The 11,096-nt window shown below is 39.8% G+C and overlaps 2 protein-coding genes across 2 annotated transcripts; both read left to right on the top strand.

Moving 5' to 3' along the window:
- Nucleotides 1–1,401: 1,401 nt before the first annotated feature.
- On the top strand, nucleotides 1,402–8,485 carry LOC309891711 (ubiquitin carboxyl-terminal hydrolase 42-like; the record flags this gene model as incomplete). Its single annotated transcript, XM_082786048.1, has 12 exons — nucleotides 1,402–1,630; nucleotides 2,382–2,582; nucleotides 3,179–3,289; nucleotides 3,449–3,551; nucleotides 3,756–3,823; nucleotides 3,980–4,050; nucleotides 4,582–4,664; nucleotides 5,561–5,672; nucleotides 6,050–6,190; nucleotides 6,383–6,483; nucleotides 6,947–7,088; nucleotides 7,769–8,485. The coding sequence occupies 12 exons, from the start codon at nucleotides 1,402–1,404 to the stop codon at nucleotides 8,483–8,485; spliced, it is 2,079 nt and encodes a 692-aa protein (XP_082642174.1).
- Nucleotides 8,486–8,515: 30 nt separating this feature from the next.
- Nucleotides 8,516–10,584, top strand: LOC309891712 (uncharacterized protein; the record flags this gene model as incomplete). Its single annotated transcript, XM_082786049.1, is given in 3 exon segments — nucleotides 8,516–8,529; nucleotides 9,929–10,508; nucleotides 10,510–10,584. Coding segments are annotated over 3 exon segments (669 nt in total).
- Between the last annotated feature and the right edge of the window lie 512 nt (nucleotides 10,585–11,096).

Consider the following 11,096-nt stretch of genomic DNA (forward strand, 5'->3'; position numbering starts at 1 on the left):
GGCGTGCTAGAAATCTGAAAGCACTTTATGCTTTGTTCTCTCCGTCATTTTGGTATAACAAACTAGCTTATGTTTTAAACCCTCCATGAGGTTAGTGGTTTCCCTAAAGGTAACAAGTCCCTGTGTGCTACAGTAAGACAGTAACAAAACATGAAGTATAGAAGTTCATCCTGTCATTATTCAGCTTCTGCCTATGGACACACAACTACGCTTATTTAAAGCGGTATCACCTTGAAACCTAATCAGCATTTTAAAAAGGACTTTGTAGCAGTTATTGGCTTTTGTCCTGGAGGGCTGAGGTTTGTTTTGTTTTGTTTTACATTCAGCATTTCCGTTTCTAGCTTACATTCCCCTGTTGTTTTGCATGAGGAAAGCGTGCAACTTTAGAAAGGAGAACGGAAAGAGCTGCTTTTTAGTCTAACTTTTCAGTTTGTCGTAGGAGTTTTAAATGTGGTAGGAGTAAAACACCAGAAGTACTGCTGCCAAAGTTATATTCAAACTCGTCTTTCTTGGAGAAGCAGAAGAAGCCCAGGGAGAAATGAATTTGCAAACATGCTCTTCATGCTCTCCTTTCCCAAGATTTCTCTGAGATATAGCCCATCCTCTGTGGGTTTTGAGGTATATGGTTCCCAGGAGTGAAAAGGAGGGCCAAACATCTCTCCTCTTGGATCTCAGCATGCCAGGGCTTTGGTGTACTGCCACTTACAGCTCCGCTTTTTCACCTGGAAAAAGCGACCGCATGATGTAGACTGAGGAGCCCTCACAGATTAACTTGCTATCACCAAGTGACGCCCATGAAAGGTGTATTTAAAAGCTAGGCTCATTATAGAATCACAACAAACCCCTCATGACTGGTGCAGTAGACAGTGAGGTAGAGGGCGAGCCCTGGAAAGACAGAAGAAAAGTAGCAGTGAGTTCTGGGTACCTTTGTGCAGACGAAACAGAAAAACGCAGGCAGTGAAGTAATAGTGTTCCGTTACTAATGCCAGCAATAGATAATTGCAACAATTATCTATTAGATCATAGGTGCTAATTAACAGATAATTGCGCAACTCCGGAAATCAATAAATAACTGATTCCCCTCAGAGAATGTCTTCTACATTTTTATATTAAAAAGACTCCAGAGTTGTAATGGATTAAAATCCTACGGAAGGGAAAGAAATGGCATCAGCCACTAGTTCTGCAGAAGTGAAAAGTAATACTGATAGAGTTTAGATGGAAATTTTCACTTTGTGTGTTTAGTTTGGGGATTCTTTTTAAATCATTCATACCAGCGATTTAGTTCTTAAGGCTGTTTCTTTGAGATTAAGTGACAGGACTTCTGTTACTCTTTTCTTCTTGGAGTGCTTCTTGATAGTCTTACGTCAACCAGAACTTCTGTCTCTGTCGCAGATGTGAACAATGACCGTAGCTAAGAAGCCCAAATCTTCAAAGCCTAAAAAGCCCTCTTCAAGGCGGTCTGGCAAATCCAAGAAACCAAGTCCTAAAATACTGATGTCACGCACCGCCAACTGGGGCCGGATAGTGCCTGCAGAAGATTCAAGCCAAGTCTCTGTGGCCCAAGGACGTGGAGGTGCTATTTACTGTAGATCATCTGAAAAATCTAAGGCTTTTGCCCCAAGAGATCTAAGTAAGTGTGCGTTCTATCCTGCCTCCATTGTCTTCAAAGCAAAAGTAGAAAATGCAGTTCTTACTTGTTGCACTGATAGAGAAGGGGACTACTGTGAAGAAAGACTTGAAAAGCGAATCCCCTAAGGCAACTGAAGTGACTGATGTTACAGAAATTAATTTTGATATATTTACAGTCAACAGAGAAATACGGGGAGCTTTTTGTAATGCACAGATTCCTCCATGTCTTTTCTGTTTTGCAGAGAAAAGTGTTCGATTGTTGCTATTCACAGCTTCCATTTTTCACAGGTTTTTTGAAGGATAACATTGCTCAGGAAAAAATCTGGTATCTGTAGGGGTACCGTCATTCCTAGTTCCTAGTTTTTACGTTTTTACCGTATAATTTCAAGTCTAAGTTTGTGGTTTAAGTTATAATAAGGAAAAAAACAGTAGTTGAGTTAATCAGGTTAAAGATTATAGATGGAGAGGAACTTGGCGTTAGGTGCTACAAACAGAATGGCAGTTAGCCTTGCCTTAGAAGAATTAAAATGGTTGACTAAAATTGTTTTTTTTTTTGTTTTTTTTTTTTTTCCCCAAAACATTGTGTTGACCAGCCAATTTGAATTTGGTGGTATTAAAGCTGTCTGCAATAAGTTTTTCTGGTTTGGATTGTAGCTAGCTCCTCTAGGTGCTCCTGCAGAATAGTATTTTTTTAAATACCTTTCTTCGAAACAAACAAACAAGATCTCTTTTTAAATTTAACTTTCTTGCAGTCGTTAATGATGGAATTGCTCCGCCACAGAGCATTCTTTTTCCACCTGAGAAGATTTGTATGGATTGGCGAGAAACACAAAGTGTTGGAGTTGGCCTGTACAATCTTGGCAACACATGTTTTCTTAATGCTACTCTACAGTGTTTGACCTACACACCCCCACTTGCCAATTACATGCTTTCTCTTGAGCACAGCCAGTCATGTGAGTACTTTCTAACAGTATTTTGAATCTGTTGGATAGCTCTGAAGGTGAAAGAACAGCAGTGATTCTGTGAGATAAGCTTATTTGCCTGATTTTACCTGTAGCAGCTGGCTTTGAGCACTGTATTAGCAGTGGGCTCCGAATAGCATATGGAGTGCAATTAATGCACCATGTTTTATTTAGTTAGTTAGTTATTTGTTTGTTTGTTTGTTTGTTTGTTTATTAAAGGATTATTTATTGCTTCATGGGAATAATGAAGTGCATTGGACAGTAATGCATTTGGTAGTAATTTTAGAGAGTAATACATTTTGCAGCCTGTGGAGTTCACATTCCTGTCAGCCTTTACAACTGCGACTTTGCAGTAGTCTTTTAGATTTCTCATCACAACATGCATTTGAATACAGGCTTAGTGGATATTTTTCTTCTGTCAAGTTGTGTGAAATGAAATGTTACAAGACTGTTGGGACATTGGCATCTTGGGAGAATAGAATGTAGCAAGGAGAGTGGATATTGTATCTATAGTTTAAATTGTACTTAGATGTTTGTAGTTCTGGATATTTCGCTGGACTGGGATGCTTTGCTCTTTCACTCTTCAGGTCGTGAACAAGATTTTTGCATGATGTGCACGATGGAGACTCACATTAACCAGGCCCTGCGTTGCACTGTTGATGCCATCGAGCCTACGCATGTTATCAGTAATCTCAGTCGTAAGTGGCTTCAGATGTGTTTCTTTTCGATAGCTTGTAATCTTCAAATAATTATTTGATGTGTCTAAGTGGTTTTAACACTCCAATGAAGAGAGATTTTAGAAATACAAGAATGATTTCATTTTTAAATGAGGTCAATACTATCATCTTCTTATTTAGGAATAGGACAACATTTCCGTTTTGGCAGTCAAGAAGACGCACACGAGTTCTTGCGCTATACTGTTGATGCTATGCAGGAAGCGTGCTTGAACGGAAGCACCGAGTAAGCATAAACAAGTTCACTTTCATACATTCTCTAGCACCTTCTAGTCCTTTATTTACTCTCAGAAATGATCTCTAGCACCTTTTAGTGCCTTATTTACTATCAGCAACGCAAGTCTACATCATCCTTGGTTTTCATCAAACTCTTTGAAGAGTTAATTCTGTGCCTTAAATCTTCTGAGGTCTGATTATAATTTATTTCCAGATTGGACAGATCTTCTCAAGCTACCACCATCATTCATCAAATATTTGGAGGATTTCTAAGATCGAGAGGTACTTGAAAAAATATTCCTGTCCTTAGAACTGATCTGTGTCTTTTGTCGGTAGTAAAGCAGTCTGTAGTTTGTCTAAAGTAGTATCTGTCAACAACTTGAATTTGGACAGTTAGTCTCCTTCACATAATGTTAAGCATTTATATTTTGTTTCCAGTGAAGTGCTTGAATTGCAAAGCAGTTTCGGATACGTATGAGGCATTTCTTGATATCACTTTGGATATAAAGGTAAGATGTTTTCTAAATATAATTCATGATGTTTAAGTACATGCATAACTTTCTAAATTAAACTTGTTTAACTTAAAAAACCAAACCACATATAATGTTAAAACGTAAGAGCTTGGTGGTGCTAAGGAAGTGGATTGGACTTTGTCCTTCCGTGGAACCCATGTAAATAGTCTCCACATTTGCATTGGGTTTAAGGGGAAAGAATTCTCTTTCTGCAAAAATTATAATGCTGTCATACTTCTTTGTTGTTCTACCTCAATATACATCTAATTGTTAGACTGATGAATTTGTCCCCAGTATTGATGACAAAGCACACTGTAGATGCTGTCTAGGCTACTGGAAAAGTATTTGTTCCAAAGTCAAATGCCTTCCAGGTGAGGTCAATGCTGAGCATGCTCTTTCTGCCTCCTTCTTCACAGTGCTCCTAGTAGATCGCTTGAGTATGTTAGTAAGATTCTCTTATAAACTACTAGTATGTCTCTGGAATTGTGAATTACGGTGACTTTGCGCTCTTCTTTCTCGCTGCTCTAGGCGGTTTCGTCTGTTAGCAGAGCTCTGGAACTCTTTGTGAAACCTGAAGAGCTGGATGGAGAGAATTGCTATAAATGTAGCGAGTAAGATTTTGACGTCAGTTTTCTATGTTGCATGACTCTGTTGGACTACCTCTAAACTTTGGATCTACTTACAAGTTTTGTGGAAGTTTATAAAAGACTTGGATTTTTGTTTCCTTGGAGGGGGGAAGTCTTGTTCATAGGCATTCCCTATGGGTTTGCAATTCTCTGGCTTGTATTTTGCCATCAGAATTCAAAAAGAGCTACTTTTGTTCTTTCTATTTATTAGCTCTCGACAGTACTTTTCTTGATGTAAACTGCCCAGTTTCCGTTGTTCTCTGGGCTAGTGGCTAATTTTCACTGCTTACACCGTAGGTCCTACCTTGGAGCGGGCAATGTGTCAAACTGAACTATTTTGTTTCAAAGGATGGCAGATGGTTTCAGTGTCTTTCCAGACAAGCTCAGTACATGAAGACTTCCTACTGTTAAATGTCTCCCTCCTGTAGAATGACCATGTGCTTCTGTTGTATTTTTGATGTTGATAGTCGACCTATGTTGGAGATTATTTGCAATTTCTAGCCCTGGGGACCAAGGCTCTCTCGTTCCGCTTTCAGTATTTGTATTTCCCTTGAAAGCTGAAAGAATGTATCCAGGATTGGAGTTCAAATAGCCACTTTTGTAGACCAAGAAATGGTACCTTGCCATCCAACCTGGTCATACCCTTTTGTGAGAGATTCCTGTTCCCGCTATGCTCTGAGTTGTTGGGAAAATTGACCTTCTTCTGTGTATTAACAAACCTGACACGCAGTGCATGGGTTTATGAAAAGAAAAAAGACCAACCTATTATGCAAGTAAATATCATTCAAATAGCACAGGCATGCGTGAGACATTAAAAGGAGTTTGTTTTGGGGGCGAAAAAAGAAGATGCCTTCAAACACTTATCTCTGCTTGGTTTTAAGGTGTAAAAAGATGGTTCCTGCATCCAAGAGGTTTACCATACACCGTTCTTCCAAGGTTCTCACAATATCACTGAAAAGATTTGCAGATTTCACAGGTGGAAAGATCAACAAGGTATATTTACCACTGTAATGCAACTATATCATTGTGTAATGGGACATCCCCCAAAGCTGAAAGTTGTTAATATTTTCAGACAATAATTGTAGACTAACGACTATGGCTTATTCTTTCTCTTAATATCAATAAAGTTCCCGCTTGACAAGAAGCATATGCTTTCCTCTGAGAAGGCTGATTCATCAGGAAACAGTTCTCTGCAACTTCTAGTCTTAACCGTTGTTTATGGGAAGACTTATTTGTAGTGAATCAAGAAATATATTCGAGAAATATATTCTAGAAATCAATTCTAGTCTGTGTTTTTTGGAAGTGTTTTTCTCTGGCTAGTCCACGAAGTACTCTGGGATAATTTTTCTATCTTCTTGATGTCTCTTTAGGAGGTGAAATATCCGGAGTATTTGGACCTGAGAGCCTACATGTCGCAGTCAATGGGAGAACCACTGCTCTATGCCTTATATGCGGTGCTGGTACATCACGGTGTCAGCTGTCACTCAGGACACTATATATGCTATGTAAAGGTAGAAGTCAACAGCATTTCTAACAGGGTAAAGGTTGTGCTGGCAAACCAATTAAAGCATGACTAGCAGCTACTGTTTCTAGGGAAAAAGATTTCATTATATTTTTATTTGACACGTGTATTTTGTTCCTATCCGTGATTTCAATTGGAAAACGTGCAATTCACCTAAAGAAATCGTTGTCTTTATTTGCAGGCTGGTAATGGACTTTGGTATCAGATGAATGATGCTAAAGTAGTGCATACTGACATTAAAAGAGTTCTTGGTCAGCAAGCTTACATACTTTTTTATATCAGGTAATAACAAATCTTAAAATGTGTTCAGAAGAGATTTACTTTCCTGTTATTGATATTTTTCTGTTTTGCAAGTGTTTTTCTTGCTATCCCGGGAGAAGATTATTATTTGTCTAATTCAGTTCTGTCTAACCTGAAATTCTCTGTGTCATTTATTATCTTTTGTTGCTTGGCCTTAAACTGCAGCACTCGTGTAAATTGCTATCTATGTGTTATCTGTAGCTGGCTACTTTAGAGAAGGAGAGAAATGAAGGTCATCTGTGGTGTAAGAATGAATTATTGCTCTGCAAGTGATAGTCTTAGTAGGAAGACTGTTCTCTACTTTTCAGTCTGTAGTCTTGGCGAAGCCTTCTGTAGAGAAGGCTTCCATATCGTATGAGCTGTTCCTCTAAAATGATAGGATGGGATTTAATCCAAGAGTAGGCTGAAAGAAAAACTAAACTACGATCACTGCTCTTTTCTGAAGGCGCTATGATTTGACACTTGGAGAACGTGCGTTTTACTTGCCAGCACCATCTTATCCCTGTTCATTCCCTCCTGGTCAGCAGGGGGCTAATAGTAAGCAGGCTGGATTTCTGGGACCACGACTTCTTCCTCATATGATTAAGGTAATTCAGGGAAGCGGGAGGGCAGATAACGGCACCAAACTGCTAGTGGGTTTGGGGTTTGGTGTGGGGTTTTTTGTTTGGTTTTCGGCATCTTAGTTTTGTTTTCCTTCCCACGCTGCAGCTTTCTTCACAGCCCTCATGCTACAGCCAGAGTCATTCAAACAGTGGTTACTGCTAAATTGTGCAGCCATGCGACTCCATTACTTTATACCTCCAAGACAGCTTTCTAAAGCACAGAGAGCTATGCTCTTTGACTATTTAAGCAGAGTGTACTAATCCTCAAATCATTTAAAAGAGGACTTGTTTTTCCTATCCTCGTCACTTTAGCTAAGACCGGGAAAACTAAATGTCTTATTCCTGAGCACCAGAACGATTACTTCAGGCTTTTCAGGGTATGTTTAAAGGGGAAAATAAATATATTTGGGAATAGCAGCAGGTAATGTTAAGTTGCTTGGCTGTTTTTCAAAGATGATGTTAATTTGATACCAATCTGCAGTAAACCATAAGCAGGAATTGAATACGCTTATTGGACTTGCATTTATCCTTAAAGGGCAGTGTGTTTTTCTTTTTAGGTGTTAAGACCATTTGTAGAAACACTCAGTAGGAGAGTTTTGTGTTTCAAAATGTTACATGCAGTGTTTGCGTTAATCCATCTTGCAATTTCTTCTTTTTAAATACAGAATTCAAGCCGTTTAAATGGAAATGGATCCATAAAAGAGGACACAAAGACCACTGGTGTCACCCTAAAAAGGCCATCTTCAGCACCACCAATGGCCTGTGTTCAAAACCAGGCAATTACCAGGCCTTCAATGACTGATACGTCAAGAAAACAGAAGATCACCATCAGTATTCACAATAAATTGCCTGCTCGTCAGACTGTGTCACAGCCTGACTTTCTTAGCAGTGCTGTGGAGGATGAAGATCTCTACCAGGCTGTTCCTTCATCCACAATTACAAATTCGGTAATGCAAATGAAGCAAATGCAAACAAACAAAAAAGTTTCTGATGAAATTTTTGTGGAGCCAACAGTGAATGAAAATCCTAAACTCAGCTCTGATAACACAGTCCCTTATGGTGCAGAATCTTCAGGAAAATCTGAGGAGGAGTCAAAGGGCTTATTTCAAAGGAATTTGAAATGCAATGCAATGTCCTCTAATGGAATTTTGGTTGGAAAGGTAGTCCGTACATTGCAGCATTCCAATTCTTCCTGTCAGAATGCTGACAAAGGAAGATCCCAGCATGAGCTGCCAAAAACAGATTCACTAAATGGTGCTATTAGGTTAGTTACTGAATCTAAAGAAAACGGACTGAAACTTGATGATTCCACTTGCCGAGTTGAACCTGTTAAACCTTCTGAGATGTTCTTTTCTAAAACAAATGGATTGCTTGAAACATAGATTTGCTCCATCGAGAATTTCTCACCTACGATGTATTCGGGAGTGTTTATTGTGTTCCTAATTCAGGTGAAATACTGAGAAAACACAGCACACACGTGATCGTAAGGCTTTGTGGTATTATCCCCTTAGAATTTGCAGACCTGAGCTTACATTAGAACTTGTCAACTTAAGCTCAGCTGAGATAAAAATTCCTAAGTTTCATAAAGTAGATTTTGGGGGGTGAGTTGGGGTTATCTTTGAAGTGTAGATAATGCATACAACTCACAGCGGTCTTGCTTACCATTTAATGGAGACATTCTGACAAGACTAGTCCTCAGTACTACTACAAATAGTATTTTTTTGTCTGCTGACTTGTGCGTTTTAATTGCAGATGCCTGGAGCTATGCCTTCAGTCAATCGAGAAGTCATCACGGAGTCCTTCACAGCCAGCCAGCTGAACAGTTTGTCAGAGGAAATGAGGTAAAATGAGCACAGTCTGATTAAGACAAGACTTTATGGAAGTTCGTTACAGTTTTATCTGTCTACTAATAGTATTTAATGGAAGGATTTAAATTAGTACAATTCCATACTGTGTGTCCAGTGTCACGAACAGAACTAATGATCAGCACTGAGCATATCACTCTGATGCAGGTTGGTGCCTCAAGGAGAACTTGTGTTCCTTTATAGAATGTTTTTCCATTTTTCTCCACTGTCTGGAGAAACACTGGCTGTTCCCCGCTCGCCCCTATGCCTTTTTTCTCAGAGCAGCAGGTGGAAGGAGACAGATGCGTTTGCTTTTTTAGTGCAATGGCTTCAGAAGCAAGAGGGGAAAAAGCACTTTCTCTGGGAGCTGAAGACGGTGTCCTAATCACAGGAGAGGTTTCTAAATGGCATATCTTTGCGAGCGTTCCTGTAGTCCGGAGGTTTTTGTTTGTTTGTTTGCCTTTGGAAGGTTTTACTCTTAATATTCACGTCCTTCAGCAGAAGTGAGAAATGGGTTTTTATTTTATGCAGTGTTGCGGAACCTCCGAAATCTCCTGGGAATGATGAATACCTCGCCCAGTACCAATGTGATGACCGTGGAGACAAGGAGAAAGCAAGAAGATCAAAAGAACGTGACCTCATTTCAAAAGAAAATGTTTTGTCCGGCAAAGACTCTTCTGAGCCTGGTGAGAAATTGCGGCAAACTTCCTCTCTCGAGTCTGACACTGAATGTAGCTCTAACAATCTTTCTTCCTTAGCTATTGCAGATAGACGCCAAGATACAAAGGACAAGACTAAAACCACTGAGAAAGAGCATTACCGAAGCAAGAGGGAACATGCTCCTAGTGAAGAGAAGGAGAGTCAAAAAGCAGGTCCTTCCAGCAAGAGGAGGTGTTCTCAGAGCGTGGAATTTGTTGAGCAAAAGAGTCACAAGCAGGAGTACTGGGAGGGAAGCAGGTACAGATCTTTCCCTCGTGAAAGAAACAGCCCTGAGAATGGCAGAAGAGCAGTCAAATATTCAAAGTACAGATCTGGCAGCGGAGGAAGATCAGAACAAGGTAGCAATAGGTACTACCGATCCAAAGGGGAAAGAAGTTGGAGCAGAGAAAGATACTATCGAGACGAAGCACGGAGATGGGAAAGATGTGGCTATTACAAGGATTACTATTCACCTCATGCGACAGGAGACAGTAGAGAGAGAAAGTTCTCTCACGGCGATTCAGCCTTTGACAGATCGACTGCAACTTACTACAGCAGGTCACATAAGCATTATCATTACAAAAGCGGATGGCCTCACGGTTCCCTCTTGAGAGAGGAAGATGTACATCGCTTTGGCACACCCCGAGCAGACTTGCATCGTTGCTCGGTACCTCAGCAACATTCCAGAAGACATTCTCGTGAAAGACATGCGCTTCCACCTGTGTCAGCTCATTTGGAGAACTGTCGCCAGAAAACTGAAACAGAAGGAAACAGAAAAAGAAAATATACCCGTGCAGAAGGTAGTGAAAGTGAAATAGAAAGGAAAGACAGAAAGATAGAAAAGGAGCTTGTAGGTGGTGAAAAAAATGCAAAAATATCACAAGTTCTGGAAGAAAAAGAAGTCTAAGGATAAAGATGGAGAGAAGGATTCCAAGTAAGCAAGGATTCCAGCATACTCCGCATTTTTTATCCTAATTCTTTTCTGGGTGCTTCTCATGTCTTCCTTTTTTTTTTTTTTTTTTTTTTTTTTTTTTTCCTGGTGGTTTCTAAGTTATTTAGATAGCACCAGCTGGCTGGGGATCATGTTGTTAGGTTGATCAGTGAAGACAGGAAAGCTCTTGCTGAATTGTGTCAGAGCACTAGCTTTGGACCACATAGTTCGAATCACATCCGTATACCATTCCAGATTAGGTTAAAAGATTTTTTCTGCTTGCACGTATTCCAGAGCTAGCCGTTGTTAATGATCTGTGTACAAACCAGGACCTATGGTCCTTCAATCTGACGGCTTAAGTTTGCTGCATCTAAAGTAAGTTGCGTGTGCACAAAGCACCACAAAATAGCTGACATGCTGCAAATCATCACCTGTGGTAAAATAAATCAGGTTTCATATAGGCAACAAGTGCCACATCTTTTTTTCCCTTTTTAACTTGCATGTTTCTTTCAGACTTCA

The sequence above is a fragment of the Aythya marila genome, assembly GCF_965140915.1.
Source record: "Aythya marila genome assembly, contig: HAP1_HAP1_SCAFFOLD_165, whole genome shotgun sequence".
NCBI classification, from domain to species: domain Eukaryota; kingdom Metazoa; phylum Chordata; class Aves; order Anseriformes; family Anatidae; genus Aythya; species Aythya marila.